This window comes from Myotis daubentonii, chromosome 9 (assembly GCF_963259705.1).
Source record: "Myotis daubentonii chromosome 9, mMyoDau2.1, whole genome shotgun sequence".
In the NCBI taxonomy this organism is placed as follows: Eukaryota; Metazoa; Chordata; class Mammalia; order Chiroptera; family Vespertilionidae; genus Myotis; species Myotis daubentonii.
Window position 1 is genome coordinate 45821621 of NC_081848.1, and position 25055 is coordinate 45846675.

Below are 25055 nucleotides of genomic sequence, written 5' to 3' on the forward strand. Positions count from 1 at the left end.
AGAGCCAAATATCAACAGTACAACGATTGAAATTTCTTTTGAGAGCCACATTTGTTAAACTTAAACTATATAGGTAGGTACATTGTTATTAACTTAATTAGGGTACTCCTAAGGCTTAGGAAGAGCCACACTCAAGGGGCCAAAGAGTCTCATGTGGCTCGTGAGCCACAGTTTGCTGACCACGGAGATAACATGCCTTTGAAATGTCAGTGTTACCTTTTCCAAATCCCTGGTAGGCATAACCACTTGGCAAGGTACCCAGTGGAACACTATGACCCTTATTTGTCAAAGAAGCTTGAACAGGCATGATCAGGAAAAGGTGATAATCTCTCTGAATTCTGTGCCTCTGCTTAGTTCTTCCTGACTCTGATGAGGGTCTACAGAGAATGAGCCTACGGACAGCAACAGGTTCACAAAAACGATAGTCATGGCCTGAGGAGCAGAGCTAGAGCTTCAACTGTACCTGAGGAAGAAGTGCTGTGTCATGGAACATGTTATTGTTAAGAGATCCAGGGGACACTCCACCCTTAGACTCAATCAATAGAAAAGATAACAGAAATGGAGAGCAATCCATTAGCAAATCGAGAAGGTAATTGTTCTTGTATTGCCAGAGAAGCTGGGTCAGTTTTATACTCAGCAACAAGGAAATCAGCTCCCTATATAAAATGAAGGAGATGCTTCTGTATCTCCACACCCTATCATTGCAGTGAGACCAAATAGAGAGAATTAGAGTCAATTCCAAGATAAGGCTGGTTCTCCAGGTTAGAAATAGAGAAAAAACATGGAATGCCAGCTCCACAGATCCACAAAACATACTGTAGCATCTCTGGTTCTCAGCATAAAATCTCTTTTTTAGCAAAAGAGAGAGAACACAGCTCACCTCTTCATTTTCCTCTTGACAGCCTGCAGGGAATTCTACCTGTCAGCAAATCCCTGCACAATGACCTACAGGGTCCTGCAATCTTGGCACAGAAGCAAAGCCTCTGAAGAAACTCACCCTAAGTACCCAAACCAATTAATTCTCATATATGAACAAATAGATAAGAGTCAGAATCTATAGATATTTGAGGAAAATAGAATGAAAAGGAAAGACACACACACACACACACACACACACACTAAACAAGTAGAAAGGCTAATCCATTAGAGAAAAGAGTGCATAGAGAAAAAAGGGACATTTATAAAATATGTAATAATTTTTTAAATGGCCTCTTTAATGAAAATTTGAGTTGGTAGAATCATAAAGAAATCTCAGCCAGCAGTAAAAACAAGAAAAGGATAATCCAAAGATCCAATGCTAACATTTAGCTGAATAACTATACAGTTCAGATATTTAAATGTTTAATTTTTTAATGTTTTGATAATATTAATAAATGTTTAGTATGGATGACCAAGGAAAACAGAAAAATAAACACAAATATAATGAAATAGATGTATAGCAAACACAAAAAACAAAACAATAAGAAAATGATGCAAACAATCTTCTGATTATAAATTTGAATGAGAGTAAAATAAAGAGATTTTTAGATAAAAACTACAAACTTTTTCAAAAGGAAATTTTAAAAAACATACATCAAGCAGAATACATATCCCATGTGGAAGAGCTGAGATGATAAACATATACTTACTAGGCTATAAGGTTACTCGGCTGCAACCAAAGATTCCCAGAAATACAGGGATGGGCAAAGAAAGGTTTACAGTTGTATGGACAAAGACATGCAGATTATGATTATAATAATAATACAAGAATAAACTCTGTTTTGCATACTCACAGCTATAAGCCTACTTTTGCCAACCCCTATATGGTGTCTTAAACCAGGTACAAGTTTACTTATATCTCAGGTGTAAGTTAGGGTTGGTGGCCATACAGCCTCAGGAGCACAGGTTCTTCTGAAGTGTCGTCCTTCATCTTCAGCTCATAATTCCATCTCGTGATTGAAGGAAACTGCTTTAGACTCCACCATACTATCCCTGTCCCAAGCTTCAACCAGTGGTTTAGGTGGGAAGAGAGAACAAACCCCTTCCTTTTATAAAGTACCTCTAGACTCAAGGAAGTTGCTTTCCAATGGGTGTGATACACCATAGCCTGGGCTTCCCCAGGACAACTTACCACCTAGAACCAAAGTGATGACAATGTGTAATTCCTCCCGCAATAAGAACAACTCACACCACTCGTTTCTATTTCATCCATGTGTGCCAACCAAATTAAAGACTTAATTCTCAGTCTCTGTAACAGACAACTCTTTATGGGAATAAAATTTACAAAGAAAGGAGAAATTGAAAACACTAACCATCCACTCCACTCCTTCTACCACTATTGAATCCCAAAATAGGATCCTCTCCTCACTTGAGCATCCTACCTGAAGGTAGCAGTGACTTGACTTCTTCCAGGACTTAAAAAATAAAAATGTGTTTTTTCCCATCCAGTTTTGCTCAGTGGATAGAGCATTGGTCTGTGGACCAAAGGGTCCCGAGTTTGATTCTGGTGAAGGGCACGTAACTCGGTTACAGGCTCCTCCCAGACCCAGGCCCCGGTCAGAGCATGTGCAAGAGACAACCAATCGATGTGTTTCTCTCACATTGATATTTCTCTCTGTCTTTCCCTCTCTCTTCCACTCTCTCTAAAAATCAATGGAAAAATATCCTCAGGTGAGGATTTTTTAAAAAAAAGTGTTCTTTTTAAGTCACACAAAAGAGTTAAGCCAAATCTTAGGACAATAACCAACAAACAGGAGGCAATACACCAATTGTGACAATCCTCTTGTAGGTTTTTAACCAGTTCCTGTGAGCAGAAATGAGAGGCCTAATTGACCTCACTCCATATCCACATTTCAGAAAGAGAAATTCATTTTTCAGATGGCATAACTATTTCCATATCTATATATATAAAACCCTAATATGCAAATAGACCAAACAGCAGAACAATAGAGCAACTGGTTGCTATGATGTGTGCTGACCACCAGAGGGTGCGCACGGAACATGGTGGGCATCTGCAGCAGACAGCAGAGCACAGAACATGGCCAGCATCGGCGGTGGCAGGATAGTGGAGCAGGTGAGCGGGGTCACCAGACGAAGGTAGGGCATTGGTCACTGTCATTGAGGCAAGCCTCTGGTGGTTACTGAAAATTCTTTGCTCTCTCATGCCGTGGTCCCACTAGGCATTCGTACCTGCTGGTGCCAGTTCCGCTCACACCCACTGCCGGCGCCAGAGCCACTGCTCACACCCACTGCTGGTGCCCAGCACCAGCCCAAATCATTCGGCACTGTCAGCAGGTGCGAGTGGTGGCTGCCGGCCCTGATTGCCCCTCAGAGCTTCTTCATCTCCCCCTGCTCCTGTGGGGTGATCGGGGCAGCAGCTGCTGCTCACACCACTGACTGTGCTGGCCCTGCTCATACCCGCTGCTGGAGCCAGCCCCAATAGCACAACACCGTCAGCGGGTGTGAGTGGGGCTGGCGCTGTCAGCATTTGGGAGCGTTGGTGGCAGGAGCAAGAATGCCAGCAGAGAGGGGACCAGGGGCCATGGTGGGGGGGTGGGCGGGGGCACTGAGGATGGGTCAAGACCTGCCCCTGTGCCCACAGCAGCCTCGAAGCCCACAGTTCCTTGTAAGGTGCATGAATTCGTGCACCGGGCCCCTAGTTTATTAATAAGGCTATGTTTACCAACATCAGACTCTAGCACATTTTATAGTTATTAGATAACCACTCTCTATGTAATGTAATGGTTACTTTTGCTTTGTTAAATTAACACTTATAACACACACATATACTCAATAGTTGGTCTTATTCTCTCTTTATTCTAAGTAAATATATAAATAAATTAAAATACAATGAATTTTAAATACAGGCTTATTTTACTTTTTTAACTAGGGATTATAATATTTTATGCTTAGAACCGATTACAGTACCTTTCTCACATACTGTGGGCATCTCAAATGCTTTGAGAGGGCCCTTACCACACAGAAGTCCAGTGACCTAGAGCTCACGGCAATTTTAGGATTTGAGGGCACTCTAAAACTAAAACCACACATTCTGCATTCTGTGTGATGTTGCACAGTCAGAAAAATATCATATCCAGAGTCAATTTATCCTATCTACCAGTTTCTCCATCACAAGGAGTAGGGCAATGTTGGGATCAGGAGGAAAAATGAATGCAGGAAATATTCACAAACCCAGCTACCCAGGTACATCTCAATCCACTGTGCAACCAAGTGCTCATGACTACTTTGCCATGAGACTAATAGGGCTAGATGGACTTCTAACTGTGGAATGGCCTCCACCAATACATCCATGGGCAGTGTCTTTGGCAGGAGCCTCTGAAAAAAATAAATACATTAATATCTACTCTTTTATGTAGAATACCCTGAGAACTCGCTGGCGGATCTGTGCAGTCTTCACCCCATAGACAAATGGATTGAGTGCAGGGGGCACAAGGAGATAGAGTGTGGCCAGAAGAACATGAACATGATGGGGCACATGGTGGCCAAAACGGTGAGTGAGGAAAGAAAACATTCCAGGGACATAGAAGGCCAGGATGACACAAATATGAGACCCACATGTACTAAAGGCCTTTAATCGGGCCTCGACCCCTGGTAACTTTACCACTGCCTGGAGGATGAGGGCATAGGAAATACCAATGGCCAGGACATCCAGTCCAACCACAAGCAGTGCCACTGCCAACCCATAGGCTCGATTCACTGTGGTTCCTGAGCAAGCAAGTTTTACCACAGCCATATGTTCACAATACGCATGGCCTATGACAGTGGCCTGGCAGAAGGTAAGTCTCCCCAAAAGGATAGGAAAGGGGAGGAGGAGGCCTAATCCCCGCAGCAGCACTGCCATTCCAATGCGCCCTGTGACCCCTGGATGCAAGATGGTAGAGTGGTGCAGAGGATGACATATGGCTACATAGCGATCAAGAGCCATGGCCACAAGTACACCTGATTCCATAGAAGAGAACGCATGAATGAAGAACATCTGTATCAGGCAAAGAGTATACCCAATCTCATGGGCATCAACCAGGAGCACCGCAAGCATTTTGGGTGCAGTGGAGGAGGCCAGGACCAGGTCAATGCCAGATAGCATAGCCAGAAAGATGTACATAGGCTTGTGTAAGCATGGGTCAGTCCAGATGATGAAGAGGATGGTGACATTGCCCACGAGAGCAAAGAGATAAAGGGCACACAGTGGCAATGCTATCCAGTGCTGGCTTTCCTCTAAACCTGGGATGCCAATTAGGAAAAAAGAAGGATGGGGAGGACTCCAGCTGTAATTACTAAGGGTCATCATGAATGGTGCAGAAAGGGGAGAGAGAAAAGAAACCAAAATCATTTCTCCATTGCTGGTGGGTTATCACATTGTCCAGACCTGGCTGCCATCTTCATGAGAAGAAAGAGGCTTAAACTGCAACACAAGGGAATAAAGGGAATAAAGATACAAGGAAGAACATTTCCTTTTCTTGAAATAACTTTTTTAGAGATGAGACATCCTCATATCTGAATTAGCATAGGTCTCATTTCATTTACAGACATAAGTAAGCATATGCTGATTTTAGAGACATGTTTAAAGTCTGCCATTCAATTACTTGTAATTTGGAACTGTCTACTCAAAGGATTTTCTGTATTAACTCTTGGCATTACTGAACACTATAAATCAATCTGCTATTCTTCAAACGTTTCCCTCAGTTCATTGCATAGCACTCTACAATTGTTTCTTCTGTATCCCCAGTCTCAGCACCTTCTCCATCTACCTATCCATTATATGTTGTTCATTCCAGGGTTCCATCTTCTCCTCTCTTCCAGATTCTGTACATTATGTCTGATTGAGTTCATCCTTTTAAGTGGTTTTAACTATTTAAATACTTTACTTTCTTTCATGTCTATGTATCTAAGCCAAATAGCTTTTTGAAACACAAATCCATTTTTTCCTGTGCTTTCTAAACAGCTAACCACACACTCAATATATTCAAGACCAAATCTACTCTACCTCCCTTTTGGCCATCTTTTTGTGAATTAGATCACCATCTACCTATCCAACCTAATGTAGAAAAGTGAAACTATCCTTACTCATTTATACCTCTCATCCCTTTCATCTAGTCACCAGTTCCTATTGAATTTATTTTTAAACCTCTTATATCTACTCCTTTTTCTTAACCCCCAATGTCACTGCCAAGTTCGCACTCCCAACTCCTCTTACCTGGATCATTTCCTTAGATCTCCCTGCCTTTGCTATTATACCCTTCCCAATCACTCTCCACCCTGAAGTCAGAGGGTTTTTCCTGAAATGCAGATGTCATCATGTCACATCTGAAGTTAAAATTCTTTACTGAGTTTAATCCATGAAAAAATACACATTTAAGACTGGCATACAAGATCTTCAAGAGTTATCTTATATAAAGTCTCTCATGTCAATATAGCTACTGTTATTAACATTAATAATAAAAGATCATTGACTTTGAGATCACTGGCCTCTTTCCTTTTCTCCTTGTCTTCATGAGCCTGCTTCTCTGTTTCATACTTTTGCTATGTCTGTCTCATCATGGTGTGATGCTAATTCAGTGTTTTTACACCCCTATATTAACAAAGAGTACTAATTAAATAGGTGCTCTGATTAACTTTCTCCATGTGAGTCACCTCCTGGGCATTGAAACAAAAAACTTGAAACTGGATATATTTGTTTGTGTGTGCTTGTCTTAAAAGCTGTTCACAGTCTGCAATAATTATATTTGTTACCTGAGGGATGGAGTGGGGGTATATATATGTATATGTTTTTATTAAAAGAGTCAGAAATGACTCAGTCCTGGTGAATTATGCATGAATAGACCACTTCAATTGTCTTTTTTAAATAAATCAATAATGACTACAATATTGCCACCAAACCTATGAACATACACCTAAAAAGTCAGAAATCCCTGGTAGCTGGTAGGCATTATCTTCCAGCCTTTGTTTTCCTTCCAGATTCAAAACCACTATTAGCTTCAAGTAACAGTGACATAGTTTTATTGAGATCTCACCCCCACCCCAGGAGAACCTCATTATCTTATAAAAAGTCACATTTCAAGTGCTTAATACTCTAAGCAGTGAGAAAGTTAATTCTATTTCTTAATCACTCCCTTCTACTACAAGATTCAGGCCACTTCTCATTTTCCAGCTGAGAAGTCAGAGAACAGCTGAGCATCTGTGGAAGGCTGCTCATCTCTTCGAGAGAGGACCTGTCAACAGAGCCATGAAGAATGAAGCCAGGCTGCAGTGGGCGGAGAGAGCAGCAGCGAGCCTGTGCTGCATGTTCTGTGAGTCTAGAGGGAAAGCCTAGAGCTGCTTAATAAGCACTAACTGCTAAAGTAAACAAGAGGTCCCTCTGTTATTCTTAGGAGAAAGCAGAAGGGACTTTATTCCCAGGAACGTAAAAGTGAAGATATATTTAGCTCTCTGACCAGAATGCAACGTACAATTAGCAAAGAACTGATGTTGTGCCTTCCTACTTATTCATGTCAATTCAGTTCAAGTGAGCTGTCATCTATAAAGCTGCCCCCCAATTCTCTAATGCAGTATCAAAACTCTTAGCCAGCCTGTCATTGCACTGATTACCTTGTGCTGAAAACCTGTCCATCGTTGAAGAGCTGCGACTGTGCCTAGCTTATGGCAGCAGTCACAAGGCAAGTTCCAAAAGAGCTGGAATCTAATTGGTATCAGTAGTGTTTGCTGAATAAATTAATAATTATATGATTACATTTTTAAATAAATAGGTGAGTATATAAAACAACCAGGAATCGAGGGAACTTGACAAAACACATTGAACTTACAGGATGGGAAGGATGTAGCAGACAGGGTGGTGTTCCAGAGGAATGGACTAATTCCTGAATTCTTCTCAGCTGAAGTGAAATTCTGGGTGCTTTATGGAAAAGGAACCCTATTAAATCTCTCTGCCATAAAGAAAATCACCAAATCCTGGGTGTGTCAGAAATTAAGGTCTCCTATGTTCACCACTGATCACTTCTGTCACTGCAGGCAAGGAAGCTCCTCTATGAGCTATTACCTGTCCCTGTCTCCTTAACCTCCTTAACAGTGTCATGGACTTGATATCAGTGGTAACAGGGAGATGCAGAAACACACAAGTTATCTTGCAGTGATATGTGATATGAAGGGCAGAAGCTAAGGGGAATGGACCATAGGGAGTTTGTTTTGAGGAGTCAGACCTGAGGAGAGCAGCTACTCTGAGACAAGAAGTCATACATTTAAGACTACTAAGAGGTGTCAGATCACAGGTATCAGAAGACTTGGAGCCATAAAAGCCAGCCAAGAAATAACTCCTATCACAAGGGCTATAAGATAAGCAGAACAAGGGAGCCATCAACAGTCTTCCCTAAAACCATAAGCCCCAAACCTGACTTCATTTTCCCACCTGAAATCTCATAATGAACTTTTAGCTGGTTCTGTCATCTTCACTCTGAAAGGCAAGTTTATTCTCAATACTTCCCCAAGGCAGGGCTGGTGACTGTGAACAAAGCACTGGGCAGGCGAGATGTTATTACCATTAGTGGATCCCAGAGGACACTCATACATACATGGACATAGCCTGCAGATTGGCTGGAGATGCACAGAGCTAAGTCTACTGCTCCAGGAATAGATAATTGGGCAGATAGGCAGAGCAGGGAATGGCATGTGCACCTGCCCAAGAGGCCCACATCTGTCCAGTGTTGGTCATCACCCTTAAGGCTTTACATCCTTGTTAGGAAACCTCATGCTCAATGAGCTAGAAAAATTCACATTGCTCTATAAGCCCATATTTCTCATTCTTGCAGGTCAAACTCAGACCCAAAATGCTCTTTTTTTTTAATTGTTTGTTAGTTTATCTTGTTCATTAGATACCACATATAAGTGAAATCACATGGTATTTTTCTTTCTCTTACTGGCTTATTTCACTTAGAATAATACTTTCCAGGTCCATCCATGCTGTAGCAAAAGGTCCAGTAGTTTCTTCTGTCTTATGGCCAAGTAGTATTCCACCGTGTAAAGGTACTTACAGCTATTTTAGCCACTCATCTACTGATGGACACTTGGGCTGAAAATCTTGGCTATTGTAAATAATGCTGCAATGAGTATATTGTTTCAGATTTCTTCGGATATATTCCCAGAAGTGGAATCACTGGAACATAAAGCAGTTCCATTTTTAACTTTTTCAGGAAATGCCATTTCCACAGTAACTGCATCAATCTGCATTCCCACCAACAGTGCATGCGGGTTCCCTTTTCTCCACATCCTCGGCAACATTTGTTGTTTGTTGATTTATTGATGATAACCATTCTGACAGGTGTGAGGTGATATCTCATTATGATTTTAATTTGCATTTCTCTGACGATTAGTGACATTGAGCATCTTTTCATATGTTTAATGGTCATCTGTATGTCCTATTTGGAGAAGTGTCTATTCAGGTCCTTTGCCCATTTCTTAACTGGATTGTTTGTTGTTTGGGGTGTTGGGTTTTATTAGTCCTTCATAAATTTTAGATATTAACCCCTTATCAGATGTATCATTGGTAAATATGCTCTCCCATTCAGTCGGTTATCTTTTCATTTTGTTGATGGTTTCCTTTGCTGTGCAAAAACTTTTTAGTTTGATGTAGTCCCATTCCTTTATTTTTTCTTTTGTTTCCCTTGCCCAAGGCTGGACATTGCTATGAGAAATGTCCAAGATCTTACTGTCTGTGTTTTCTTCTAGGATTTTTTATAGTTTTGAATTTAACCTATAAGTCTTTAATCCATTTTGAATGTATTCTTATGTATGGTGTGAGAAGGAGGTCTAATATCAATTATTTTTGCATGTATCTTTCCAATTTTCCCACCACCATGTGTTGAATAGACTGTCTTTCCTCCATTGTATGTTCTTTCCTCCTTTGTCACATATTAATTGACCATAAAGGTGTGAATTTATTTTTGGACTCTCTATTCTGTTCCATTGTTCTACATGTCTGTTTTTATGTGAGTACCATGCTGTTTTGATCACTATGACCTTGTATTATAGTTTGATATAATTCTTCCAACTTTGTTCTTCTTTCTCACTATTGCTATGGCTATGGGTCTTTTGTGGTTCCATATAAATTTTTGGAGTATTTGTTCTAGTTTTGTGAAATGCACCATTGGTATTTTGATAGGAATTGCATTAAATCTATAGATTGCTTTGGATAGTATGAACATTTTAGTGATGTTAATTCTTCCAATCCATAAACACGCTATATGCTTCCACTTATTTGTATCCTCTTCAATTTCTTTCTTCAATGTCTTATAATTTTCTGAGTATAGGTCTTTTACATCCTTGGTTAAATTTATTCCTAGATATTTTATTCTTTTTGAAGCAATTGTGAATGGGATTGTTTGTTGCTGTTGTTGTTTTTCAGTTTCCCTTTCTGAGAGTTTATTTTTGTTTTGGTATGTAAAAATGCAACTGATTTTGGATATTTATTTTGTATCCCACTACTTTACTGAATTCATTGACCAGTTCTAGTAGTTTTTTTATGGAGTCTTTGGGGTTTTCTCTATACAGTATCATGATGTGCAAAGATTGACAGTCTTACTTCTTTCCAAAAATTTCCTTAGTGAATTCTGGGTTAAATGTGTTCATTTCTCCATCTGCTGTGAGTGTTGGCTACTAAAAGCTCATAATTGAGTCACTCTCTCTTGGACAAATAGAGCTGCATTATCCAAGACTAATGTTCCTTTCTGAGTGTATCTCTCAATCACTGACGGTTCTATATAGGAATACAAAGACCTGATCCTCTTTCTTTTATATGAAACAACACTGAAAAACCATTCCCCTCAAGAACCTACCCTATAATCAGCTCAGACTCTGGGGAAATTGGATCATGGTTTAATGCTCTCTCTGGTCCATCCTCTTTTCCCCCCTTTTGACAAGTGTCATTCCTAAGTCTACTTCACAATAAGCTTCTTGCATGCAGATATCTGCCTCAGAGTCTATTTCTAGATAATCCAACCGAAAATAAATGACACTTGTCTCAGGTTAATTGAGTTCTCTGCTTCTCTTCTGGGGGATTGTGGCAGGTCTATGGACATCAAGTCCAGTGTACCATAGCAGATATGAGGTGAATATAGACTCTCAGACTATCCATCCCAGCAAGTTCCCAAAGAGATGGGCTAAGACCTACTTTCACATAAGCAAGAAAATCTTTCCCTTAGTCCTATCCCTGATAAAGCAGCTACCAGTTCACCCTCGTGGCCACATTTCTCCTTTGGAATAGTGTTTCAAATGCACAGTCTATTTATTCATCTAGTCAACAAATATTTCATTCACAGATTGTGGGAAGCCTCATTTTTCATTCAATGGATATTAAATATCTAGCAAATTGATGTACTCTGCTAAATGTCAGAAAAAAACAATCAATATAACAAATATCTGTTGTCATCATAGCTCATGGCATGATATATGTTAAGTATGTAATCACTGATACCTAATAATAATTATATGTGTCGTAAATTAAAACTACAGTGTGATAAAGCACATAAAAGAAAAACCTTCTCAGTCTGGGGAGTTCAAGAAAGTCCTCCCTCATTTAAGTTAGTGATAGAAGAATGGGTTAAAAGTGAAGAGAGATTTGGGAGTATGCTGTAGATACAAAATCCCTGATGCTGCAGGGAAGGGAACTTGACATTGTCAAAGACCTGATAGAATAGTGAAATTTGGGATTGCAGTACCAGGAACTGAGCCTGGAGTGTAAACAGAAACCTTAGCATGCACATTGTAGGTCATGTGAAAGGGCAATGGGAAGTTGTGAGGATTTTAAGCAGAAGAGTGAGACACAATCAGAATTTCATTGTCAAATGTCATGCTGGATGTATGGATAGAAAAGAGTGAAGCACAGATGCTGGGAGAACTGTTGGAAACAAATACAGTGATCTCTCAAGAGGTTAGAGTATATGCCTTGGGAATGGGTATGAGGAAGGGATCTTTAGGGGTAAAGAAATCAAGAATAAAAAAAAATCAATGAGTGAATGAAGTCCCCACCAGGATCACAGGTGGCCAAAAAGTACGGTACAGGGTACTGACCAAGTTATCATTTAATGAAGGAGAACATCCAGGAGATATTTCCATAAGTGGGAGAGGTAGTGATAAAATATATGAATGACATGAACCTCAAAAGCACCAGTCTGTGTTTGTTTGTTAGCTGGTCTGTTTTATAAGAAAAAAAAATTAAAAATTTCATTTGGGAACAAAACAGTGAACTTACTACTAAAACAGAGGTAGAAGAGGTGCGATAAAATAAATGGTCCCCAGTCAGTAGAAAGTATAAGATTTTCATGAGAAGAAAAGAAATTGAAAATAATGAAAACACCCTCTTCTTTTGCGTTTGTGGGCATTAAATGAGAGTTTATGTGCAGCATTTTCTTGTCAAGGTTTCACGGTACCATGGCGTAAGAGGTGAACAACAGGAGCGACTCATGTCATGAAGGTTTTATGCTAATAGATATATTCAGACTAACATTGTTCAAAACTGGTTTGGCCAAAAGCACCTAGACACCTCTAAGCCCTCATCCTCCACCCGCTGAGGAATCTTCCTCTGCAATCCTGTCGCTGCTCCTCCCCTCCTGCAGAACTTTCTTCCACTTCAACTTCGCTGCCCATGAAGCACAGGCAAAAGTTGGTGAGGAGTGTCCATTTTGCCTTTTCTTTGAAGAGCTATCTTCTCACTACTAATATTGAAGATTAATATTTAACAGAGGAAAGAGGGACAATAGAGTATGGCATAGAGCAGGAGCTGCTCAGGAAAAGGTTTAGCCCAGACCCACCTCTTACCCACTCAATAACCCAGGCCCCTTGTCTTCTAAGCTATGATCATTTATACTATCACTTCAACCAGACCCGACTCATGTCCCATTCCTGCCCAGTACCTCCTGTTGAGAACTAGTCCCCTAGGATTTGGACCCAATTCTACCTCAGAACTATCACATTTCATTTCTATATTTTCAACTTCATTTCATTGTCACACTGAGAGCCTGATAAATACTCAGGACAAGGAAGAAAATAATGAAGGAAGGAGGAGCAAACAAAGAATGAAAAAGAAGGCAACTGCTAGTTCTCTATTTGTTCTATGCTTGCACAATGCAATGAGTCTTCATTGTAAGAGTAACCATGACCTCTACCGTACCTGCACAGCATCCAAAATACCACCAGTTGAAATTACACCATTTGAAAAGACTAAGCAAAAGTGGTGTTAGTCATGATGACAGCAGTGAAGACAAGAGTGTTAATAGTGATTGCGATAGCAAAGGTAATTTTGTGACAAATTACTTCATTTCTTCAATAAAAATTTATTGAGTGCCTACTGTGCTACACTTTGGACATTTACATATTCATATTTTCAAAACACACATATGTCAATGTGACTGATGAGGAAATATGCTAAAATAACAGTCTACTAAATAATGAGATTTATTTCCTGGTCAGTATACACAGAGCTCTCAGTTCAGAAAACAAGTGACTAATTTAATTATAAAAATCTTCAAGGGGTGAGGTTTGAACTGAAGTTCAAAATAAGTAGGCATGTTGAGGATAAGGATAGATATATGCGTTTCTATTATAAATAACCCACAATACCCATGGCTGGAGGAAGTATAAACACCTGAGGAACTAAAAAAAGGGTATTTATTTATATTAGGAATACATAACACTTAGTCAATACTACATATATTGCAAGGACATGTAAATACTTCAGAACAAACAAATATATTAAAATAAGTGCTAATGGTTGAAACCAGAAGAAAATGAGCAAGAGAGTTAGGAATGAAGACAGGAAAACAAAAGTTAAAACAATTATTGTTGTGTGCAACAAACTTAACTCATATTTCTGTGCCTGAGACTAAAAGTGAAGAAATAAAAGAATTTTTATTACTCTCAGAGCATAAAACTACATAATACATAGAAGGTCATTTACTCAAAACCAGGCTGAAAAAATACATGGAATAAATTAAATCTTTAGCTGCAATTCTGGAGTGAGAAGGAACATGACTATATAAGGAGTTTCATAAACTGGATACTCTAAAGTATCTCCATAATTTTTGAACCCGTTTTCTGTGATGCCAAAATTTTTCTGATGAGAGAGCCTCTCCACTTCCACAAACTTTCCATATATCTGTGTCAAGTGCTGGGAAGTAGTCCATGTTTTCGTATGTTTAAAATTGGCACCCAGTTCATCTCTTCCTGAACTAAGTCACTTGATTCATGTTCATCAAAGTCCTAATTGTTTCTTCATTACATAATGCATTTATCTTATCAACACAGTAAATCATAAGCTTTTAGAAGAAAAATTATTTGTTGGTTCATCAGTTGAGATACCCAACCCTTCTCAATTTTCCATCACAAAATCTAAACACCATAGGCCTCAGAAGAGATTTCCCAACTTACAAATACTCAGGACAATTTAATTTCATTTCCCTTCACTGTCCTCACCAGGTAAATAACCTGAGCTGTGGGTCTCCCACCCCAGAGGGGTGGTCATCCTGGTCCTTGAGGTCCAGATGATGAGAACTATAATCAGGTGGGATCAATTCTCTTGGAGGTTACAATTTTAAACAGTTGCTCCCGGATCTGCTTGGTCTTGACCCCATAGATAATGGGGTCCAGTGCAGGGGGAAAGAGCAAGTAGAGATTTGCAAGGATGACCTTGGCAGCAGACGCTGTGGGTGGGCCAAAGCGCTGCATGACCACAGAAAGAAAGCCTGGGCCGTAGAAGAAGAGGATAACACAGACATGAGCAGTACATGTGCTGCCTGCTTTAGCACGTGCTTCGGATGAAGGAAAATTAATTACAGTCCTCACAATCTGCCCATAGGTGTAGGCAATAAAGGCCACATCCCCCACACCAAGAAAGATTGCCACGGCAAAGGCATAGAGGTTATCCACAGTGGTGTTTCCACAGGCCAGTTTCACCACTGCCATATGCTCACAGTAGGTATAGGCAATTGTGTGGGAACCACAATAGGGCAACCGATGGGCCAGGCTTGGAAAGGAGATGGTCAACCCCACACCTCGCAGGACCACTAGGCCTCCAATCTTGGCCACAACAACTGGCGTAAGAATGGTTGCATAACGCAGTGGGTTACAGATGGCCACAAAGCGGTCCAGGGCCATGGCCACTAGCACTCCTGACTCCATGGCAGAGAATGCATGGATGAAGAACATCTGGAAAAGACAGGAGTGGGAGCTGATGGCTGTAGCGCCAAACCAGAAAATGGCCAGCATCTTGGGCAGAGTGGAGAGGGAAAGAACCAGGTCGGCAAAGGAGAGCATGGCAAGAAGGAAAAACATGGGCTGGTGAAGGCAGCGTTCTGTTCGAATAAGAAAAAGCAGAACACCATTCCCAGTCACTGACAGGAAGAACATGAAGCAAAACGGAAGTGAAATCCAAATGTGTGCAGCAGTCAGTCCTGGAATGCCAGCCAAGAAGAAAGTATGTGGGAAGAGATAAGAAGTATTGGAAAGAATCATGGTGATCACCTCACTCAGAAGAGCAAAGAACCACTGCAAAAAAAAAGAAAAATAGCAGATTAAAGTCAATGATATGAGGGTTGGAAGCTCACGATATACTAGTGTGGTCTCACTAACACCACCATCACCATTGCTCTTTCCCCATACTTCTCAGAAAACAAAAATAATTTCAAATTAGTCAATATTTCTGCAAGATCTTAAAACACAGACAAAGCCAGGCAACTGAGTCTAGTGGAAATGCACTGGACAAGAAGTTCAGAAACCAGGTTCCAGTACTAGATATCCTAATACATCTATAATCTGGAGCAATTCACATAACCAGATTTAAATGCTCAGGAGCTGATGTTAAAAAGAAATTTTCCTCTCATGCTCATAGTCCCAAGTTATGAATGCTGGTGCTAGAGGTAATCAACATTGGCTCCCTAGTATTATACCACTAACCTTCATCAGAAACTGCCCAAGATCCCAGTATCTGGAAAATTTCTTTAATTTGAAGATATCCGGCTTCCCCAAACTTCACTTGACTGCCAGGTTACAGATTACATGGTGCTTAATGACTTCAATAACCATCAGGTTCTTCCTTGGATTATTCCCCAGTCATTTCATAAATGCATATCTTGTTTCTCTCTCCAGTATCTCTAAATGGCTACCTGATTTCACCACCTCCTGCATCTCCCTCTCCTTCAAGGTGCTGCTGTGCAGGGGTAGACACAAAGTTCGGAGTTGTGGTGACCTGAAATAAACAGAATCTCTTGGTAATAACAACCACATAAAAGCCAAAGAATTCTGTATCACAGCCACATTATTGAGAACAGGAGGGAAAATTGGCAGATATGTCCTCCAGTTCCATTTTCCATGTAATTACACTATGTGTATGAAATTACTCAGATTTCCAACATATACTATTCCCCAATCATCATTTTGCAAAGCCAGAAAACTAAACTCTAGAAAGAAGTCATGGCCCACAGTCCCAGATCTATTTTGTGACAGAATCAGACAAGAACTTACAACCACTGATCCCTGAGCTAGAAAGTCATCATCCTGTCTCCATGTTAGCAGTGACTGCTGCAGGGCCAAGGAAGAACATTCAGGACCTGTGGCCAAGGGTAAGCAGTAGAGGACTCAAATAGCTAAGGAGTATTTAGGCATCACATGGCTCCCCAACACCCGCTAATACCTCCAAGACCACAGTTCTCTCATATGAAAGAAAAACACAAGGACACACGGGGACCTGGGCCAGGGTCTGAGAGGACTTTGGATTGTAACGTAAGTGATTCACATTCCAAGTGGGAAAAGTGCAGCTGAGTTGATCCCACAGTTTCGATGACAACAAGAAAAGGTCTCTAAACATGAGGGGGAAAATCAGAAGTTTGTACAGAAAAAAGAAATAGCACAGCTTTAAAATAGCCAATAACCTTCTCCGTGAGAAACCATGGGATTATTGCCCATACTGTCAGCCACAGCTCCTAAAGACACTACGTGATGACAGCAGAAGGCATGAGAGCTGGAAGATGGGAGAGCTGAGTGGACCTACAGTTCTGAGTCATGGAACAAACTCTGGACTAGGAGTCAAGATCCTGAGCCAGGTAATATTTCTGCCATATATCAGCTGTGTGAATTTAAGCAAAGCATCAAACGACTTTCAAGTTTCCTCACAGGTGAAATGAGTATACAAATACCTACCTCACTGGATCGTTGTGAGAATACCATGAGATATAAATGCATAAATTCTTTATCAAATTCTGAAAATGGTATAATTTTCATTGAAGTAAAAGAAAGAAATGATGCATTAGGATAAATCTGTTTAAGAAAAACAGAAAATTTAGAGATTCTGAAACAATGCATTTTATTTAACAAGACATAAGAGATTTATCCTCTGGGCAGATGTCAGTATAGTAGTAACCTGGAGCAATCCAGTCAAAAACACTCCATAAAACAAATCATTCTTTTTTCCTTAATATACAAGATTATAATAAGGAACATTTGCTGGGTCCTGAGGGAATAGTTGGGATATCAGGTGTAATTATTTCTTTCCTTTGTTTTATGAAGCCGAAGGAAAAGCAAGAACAAAAACATGCAAATTCATAGTTCAGGACTCAGCTAGACCTGTGTGTCTTCACAATGATAATTCTTTCTCAGAAAGACAGAGGTCAACACAGGCTATATTGGAAGAGAATAGCACAGGTTTATTTCCCTAACACTGCTCCCATCTTTCCTCCCAATCGCATGTGTCCCCAGCACCCCCAGAATATAGTATTGAGTGGGGAGGTGAAGGGTGTCAAGAAATGTGGCTCTGATCACCTGAGCATCTGCTCCAAATTATCTTCAAAGCTGGACCAACCTGAAGCCTCAGCCCACCTTCAGAACAATGTAATAAGTAGTCACACCTGATGGCCCAACTATTCCCTCAGGACCCAGCAAAGGTTCCTTATTATAACCTTGTATAATAAGGAAAAATCTGCTCCAGTACACTCGGCTCCTCTACCTCCGTCAGGGAAGCAGGTAAAGAGAGGTAAGGGGTCCTGGAACCATAGGAATCTGGGACACTGATTTAGGTGCCTCCATAAATACTTCCCCGTAACTCACCCTGTGGCTTCAAAGAAGAGCAGATTTACAAATAGCTGACTGTTGAGCAGGGACTTGAAAGATGTTTTCCTATTTTGGAGGAAGGAAATCTCATACACCTGGGCCCTCCCTTACCTGTATCTGTATAACAAAAGGTCCAAACAGACCTCAGATGATGTGCAGAATATTGGCAGTATTTCTGGTTTTCAATAATGATATCAAGGCCATGTATTTCCACTCCAATAGCCTATAAGATTATCATATCTGGAAAGGTTGAAGGAAAGCTATTTGTGATTGAGCCTGTATGTATCTCTCTTCTTTGGGCCTACTCTTAACCATTACTCACCAGATGGATGAGAAATTAAGCTATCAGTCAGGTCCCCAAAACAGGGTATTTAATAGGCACCTTTTCAGGCATTGCCTATAGGGATCCTAAGTGAAGTTTCTACTACCCAGACACCAATTAGTACTTCTGCCTCCTCTTCAAACAAATGTTTAACAAGGTCTCTGCCTCTTATTGGGGCCACAGGGAACAAGCTCAGCAGGGAATATTTTGAACAGCATACTCTAGGGTGCCATGTCACGATGGGGCCAAGGCCCTGCAGCCAAAAGCAAGGAGAGGCTTCCTGCCACGAGGAATGGGACCACATGGTTTGATGGCCAGCCAAGATCTGATCCAGGAAGGGGGAGGAAAATAGCAGGCTGATGGGGAGCAGCAACATCAGAACCACCATACACCATTACTCCAATGACCCCTGTGACTTAGGTGGAACTATGAGAGGAAGGATGAATTAATAAGTAGGAGCCTCTCCCTAACTGGTTTGGCTCAGTGGATAGAGCATCGGCCTGCAGAGTGAAGGGTCCCAGGTTCGATTCCGGTCAAGGGCATGTACCTTGGCTGCGGGCACATCCCCAGTAGGGGGTGTGCAGGAGGCAGCTGGTCGATGTTTCTCTCTCATCGATGTTTCTAACTCTCTATTCCTCTCCCTTCCTCTCTGTAGAAAATCAATAAAATATATTTTTTAAAAAAAATAAGTAGGAGCCTTTGTGAGAAGAGAGAGCTCAGCAGAGGAATGAGGCTGTAGAAAATAGTGAATGTCTCCTGTTATTCAAAATGGTAGGCGGAGCCCTGTAGGTAGTGTCATCCAGATGTTGGTGAAATAACTTGCAAGTCTACCCCTTTTTAATCAATAAACTCCACATTTTACTCTTACCTCAGCCACCAAAATCACTCCTGAAAATGATACCAGATTAATCTATGGGAAGACATTCAAGAGTCTGAAGAATTTAGACATTGCAGTGGATTGAGAGGAATTGCAGAAGTTGATTGTACAGAGATTACTTAGAAAAACACTGAGGTGGCATGCATGATTATTCATGGTTTCTTTAAATCCAGTAAGAAACTCCCAGTGAAGAAAAGAATGATTTATTTTATGAAGCCAAAGGAAAACAGGAACAAAAACATGCAAATTCACAGTTCAGGACTCAACCAGCCCTGTGTGTCTTCACAAGGACAATTCCTTAACAGAAAGGCAGAGATCAACACAGGCTATATTGGAAAAGAATAGCACAGGGTTATTAGGAAAGGTCAGTACCAGAATTAGGTCATCTTTTTAGGAGAGCCATGTTCTAAGATTACTGGCCCAGTTCCAGAAGGAAGAAGACTTAGTAGGTGTCACTTCACATAACACCAAGATTATGTACCTACCATGACTTCATATTGTGAACCCTAACATGAAGAACCCAGTGTGGGCAGGACAGTGTTTCTCAGTGGTTGAGTTTGACCAGGAGGTCATGATTGGATTCCCGGTCAGGGCACATGCCCTGGTTGTGGGCTCGATCCCCAGGGTGGGGCATGTAGGAGGCAATCAATTGTTCTCTCTCATCATCAATGTTTCTCTCTCTCTTTCCCTCTCCCTTCTTCTCAGAAATCAATAAAAATATATTTTTTTCAAAAATAATAAAGAATCCCATGTGAAGAAGGAAGAAGTAAGCAACACAAGTAGCAAGAGCGATACAAAGGCCAGTATAAGAGGAAATGAGGCAGTTAATTGATAATTGAAAGAGGAACTTAAGCCCCCAAAATAAAAAAGTCCTAGAACTGGAACATTAGATTAATGTGAATATGAACCAACTGAATAAAACTCTAAAAGCCTTACCTAAAATCAGAAATTGTGCAAAGCATTAATAGATTGAAACAAGGCTAAAGCTCAAAAAACCAGTCAAGTGGCTTTGAATCAGTTATTTAGGTAAAAGAACAAATATTTTCTGAGTTCCCCTTAAGGTTGTAGAAAGATATACAGTATAGAGATTTTAAATAGGATAATATGGAGATTAACATCAAACTAGGACAAGTCACCACCAAAAAGACAACCAGAGGCATATTCAAAGACCTGGAGCCACACCTCAAGATATGGAAACACCTTAGAGAGAGAGCATCTGATTACGCCTGTGGGATCAGGGAAGGCTTCACAACCTTCTCTGATGAGGCAACATTAAAGAGGAAAGTTGAAGAGTGGGAATTGAATATTTAAAAATGACTCACTAGCATTAAAAAAAAAAGGACAGTAAAATTCCAAAAGTATGGACTTCTTGATAAGAGCTAACAAAACAATGTTGAGGGAGCAGTGGAGAGGGACAGGGTGTGAGAGGGAGGTTAGGCCCAGACTACAACAGGCCTTTAAGTATTTTTCCAAACAGCACTGCATGTTCATAAGAGGTCAAGGCCAGCAGGCAAGGAAGTTAAGTAGGGCAGTGACACCGATTAGTGCTTTAATAGATTTATTTCATAGTATCATGGGCATAGGAGATGCATATGATATTAGAGTGGGTAAGATTTGGTAAAATCCTGGAAGAAAGCAGTGGCAATGGGGTAAAAAGGAAGAAAATAGATCAAGCCCTTTGTGATAAATTCCAGCAAACATTTAAGAAAGGAAGAATAACAACCCCATGCAAACTTTTAGGTAATAGCAGAGCAGGGGACATTTTGATTTAGTAGGATCACATGAGTCTCAAATCCGTTTAGAAGAGATAAAGAATGGGGAGATGTATATAAAAAGAAATGTTTCAGGAAGTTTGTAAAATAATGGAAAGAGAAGGAGCAGGTTCAGAGGTAGGGTCCAGGAGAGAGACTTTTGAGACAAGAGGCATCTTGGTAAAAGTCCCACAGGAAACAAATGGCACATGCAAAGGGGGACATGGAGCAGAGTATAATGAAGACAATAGTCCAAATATATGGAAAGAGTTTAATAGTAATAAAACAGGGAAGGTGATATACACATGGGCTGGCAACATCAACAGGCATTTCCATCCCACAGATCTGAGGAACAATGGGAGAAACAGCTACCAGTACTGACCAGAGCCATGGAGGAAGCCCCTGATGGTGATAGGAAGCCTTCAGGAGGGAAACACAGACACTGCCTAACACTGAGACTGACAGAAAAAGGTTCAAAGAAACAAATATCTCAATTTGTCTTTCTTGCTGCCCTCTGAACTCCCACCAGTTTACTCCCATTAGCCAAATCCAACCATGAGCCAGAGGCCATAGACTTTCACTTCTATGGGTACAGAGCAGGGTGCATAGTTGATCTAAAGCAACAAATAGGAGGTTTCAGCAGAAGAGGCATCTGCATTGTTGTGTTTGTATATGGGAATGATAACTCATGAAAAAGAAAGTGGTAAAATATAGAGCCCAGAGGACACACTTGCTGGAAAATGGTCCCTGAAGAGGCTAAAGGAAGGTATATGTATTGGAGGGAGGGGCAAGAGTTGGGATTCACTCAAGAGGTGGGACACCTCTTCCTAAACCTTCATTAAGTCAGAGATGACCTTCTGATAGTGGTTCCCATGAGACTGGGGACTGATTATTTCTGCTCCCTGAGCTGAGCTGGATACACCTCTGAGATCACTGGGGGCCTTTGAAGCTGTGATGGAAAAACACCGAGCCTTGATGCACATGGGGGAAAAGATGAGAGGGAGCCTCCTGGAGGTCCTGGAAAGTGGCAGGCTGTCCAGACAAACTCTGGGCTCCAATATGTGCACTGGGAGGAGAAGATGTACTCTCAGCAGTAATGGTATAAAAGAGAGGTGCAGCCAAGAGAGCAGAAGCAACTGCAGAGGCCGTTCCATTTGCAGAGGATTCTCCAGGACCTCCTAGCAGGAAGTCACCTGGGCCCAGGTGAGTGGAGGAGGCAGTTTCCTTGCTCTCGGTTCCTGGCTCTCTGTTCTGGTTCTCTCCCCCAGCCTGGGCTTTTGCAGTTGTCTTCTTTAGTTTAATCCTTTCAACACTGGCTTTCATGTTCCTCAAGATCTTCACCTGTATAGAGACTAAGGCTTGAAATCTGGAGAAGAAGTAGAAAAATGTGAAGGAGCTTTCCTCTGGTCATGTTAGAAAGAATAGAAAGCTCTACCAGAGAAAAAAAGCAACGATCACAGAGACTGCGGCAGGGGAGGCATGTTGGCTGACAGAACGGTGGAATCAGGATAGCCTCCCATTTAAATTATAGATCCAAGACCCTGAGAAGAGACATCTAGTGAAATCATTCATTTCTGATTCAAAAATAAAATCGAGAACTAAAACTGACATCAAATCACCAAAATTAATAAAGACAATTTATCCAAAAAGCATTACCCAGCATTTCACAGGAGATGATCAAGTCTAGACCAGACAAGGATGTTGACAATCAGTGCTTCTTTTTTTAATTTTTAATATTTTTAATTACCATTTATATTCAAAATAATTTTTTACTAGTTTCTGGTGTCCAGCATAATGGTTAGACAATTAGACATTTTACAAATTATTCCCGCTGATATTTCCAGTATCCAACTGGCACTATGCATAGTTATTACAATGTTATTGACCAAATTCCCTGTGCTGTACTTTACATCCCATGACTATTTTGTAAATACTAATTTGTACTCAATCCCTTCACCTTTTTCACCCAGTCCCCCAACCTCCCTCTTCCTTGAATCTATCAGTCTGTTCCTTGAATCTATGAGTCTATCATTGCTTCTTTATGCTGTTTAGAAAAATATAAACATTTGAATAAGATGAAAAATAAAAATCAGAGCTTACACTGCTCAAGTTCTCCTCATAATAAAGAATACATTTTTCTACCAAAAAAAATTCTGAGAATTTACTAAAGAATAATTTGGTTTTGCAGGCAGTAGTGTAAAATAGCTATATTTTTGAGATGTTTTAAAAACAATAATCATCAGAAGATTTAAAAAAAAAAAACTATGACAGAAAGGCAACATGGATTTTTTTAGTGGAAAAATACAATGGTGTAAATATGAGTTTTTCCAAAATTAATTTAACAAAATGTATACTCAAAAATATAATAACCAGTCTTTTTCATTTAATAAATATTTTAAATTATTAGTAAGACTATTCCCTACTATAGGTAAATACACTCATTCAATAGGTACTGAAACTAAAAACAAAGAAAACTGTCCGGTCTGGCAATACTCCTTAATATGTGTTCGGATTGGGTATTTGACAAAAAAGCAAATTAATTGTAAATTAATGGGGAGGGAAGGCTTCTTTACTAAATGCTGCTGGAACAATGGTTTAGCCATTTGTGGGTGAAACTGATTTAGGGGCTTTCTCACTCCATGTCAACTCCCAAATTAGTTACATAATTAATTTCAAAATATAGTGTAAATGTTTGTAAAGAAAATGCAAGTGAATACTTATTAAAATGCTGGGTTTTATGTTATTTAAAACTTAAAATCATGGCCCTGGCAAGTAGATCCGTTGGTTAGAGCATCATCCCGATATACCAAGGTTTCTGGTTCGATCCTCGGTCAGGCCACATACAGAAGCAACCAATAAATGCATAAATAAGTGGAACAACAAATCGATGTTTCTCTCTCTCTCTCTCTCTCTCCCCCCCCCTTTCTCTCTCTTCTCAAATCAATAAATAAAATTTTTAAAAAACTTAAAATCATAAAATAATCAATTTTAAAAGTTCACTTGCTATGAATACATAAAAGTTTGTGTATGCAGAGTGTATTTTTTTAAAGATAGATTTTAGGGAGGAAATATTTCTAGAAAATTCAACAGATAGAAGTAATAATTTCAAGATATAATAAAACTCACGCAAATTAATAACATGTGCGGCCAGGCTCCAATTTAAGCCCTTGAAAAACTTTATTTCATTTATTACTACAAGATGAATTGAACATAAAGAAAAAAAAAGATTGAAAAGCATAAAAATGGGGGAAAAAGAGCCATTAGCAATGTCAAAGTTCACAAAATAATGAAGGGAAAGGTGAACCAAAATTGAAATTTTAATTTTTACTTATTCTCTTAAAATGGGTTTTGAATTCAAGAGCATTAAAAATGCCCTACAGTCATACAGGACCAGAAAAACCTCTTGGAAAGACAATTTGGCAATATCAATCAAAATCATTTTTCTCCATTTCACCCAGCAATTCACTTCTTGCCAATTATCCTGTAGATAAATTTACACATATGCTTAAAGATATATGAATGAGTACATTTTTGAATCATTTTTTACAGTGGAAAATACTGGAAATACTAATGTTCAGCAAAATATCTGACATCCATGTGATAGAAAATCATGCAACTTAACAACAATGAGGTATAGCTATATGGTGATATGGAACAGTCTCCAAGATAACTAAGCCAAAAAAGAAAAGTCAAGTAAACAGAGGATAAGAAAGGAATGATTGGTATGCTAACATTTGTTTTTGTCTCTTATGGGAAACTAGTTAGTACATATATTCTTGTCCATGAAAAAACTGTCTCTGAGAGGATTCTCAACAAATCATTACTGGCTGCATTTAGTGAAAAGAAGGGAATTTGGAAATCCTAGCTTGGGTTTATATTTTTTTATTGTTAATTTTTTAAACATATGCATGTGTGACATTTAAAAAATATGAAAATACTACTAAAGAGAAAATGTTAAGATGGCTATGACTTTCATATGTATCACTTTTGTATCATTTTTGAAATTCTATTCAAAAATAATCTG

The 25055-nt window shown here is 39.9% G+C and overlaps 2 protein-coding genes across 2 annotated transcripts; both read right to left on the bottom strand.

Annotated features, from left to right (window-relative positions):
- Positions 1–4339: 4339 nt before the first annotated feature.
- LOC132242178 (olfactory receptor 52L1-like) lies at positions 4340–5329 on the bottom strand. Its single transcript, XM_059711092.1, has one exon. The coding sequence runs from the start codon at positions 5327–5329 to the stop codon at positions 4340–4342; it is 990 nt and encodes a 329-aa protein (XP_059567075.1).
- A 9209-nt stretch (positions 5330–14538) lies between these two features.
- On the bottom strand, positions 14539–15492 carry LOC132242179 (olfactory receptor 52K1-like). Its single transcript, XM_059711093.1, has one exon. It carries the CDS (start codon positions 15490–15492, stop codon positions 14539–14541), a length of 954 nt encoding a protein of 317 aa, XP_059567076.1.
- Between the last annotated feature and the right edge of the window lie 9563 nt (positions 15493–25055).

Coding starts and splice junctions, on each gene's coding strand:
- LOC132242179 (XM_059711093.1), bottom strand. CDS start 15,492: ATGATTCTTTCCAATACTTCTTATCTCTTCCCACATACTTTCTTCTTG.
- LOC132242178 (XM_059711092.1), bottom strand. CDS start 5,329: ATGATTTTGGTTTCTTTTCTCTCTCCCCTTTCTGCACCATTCATGATG.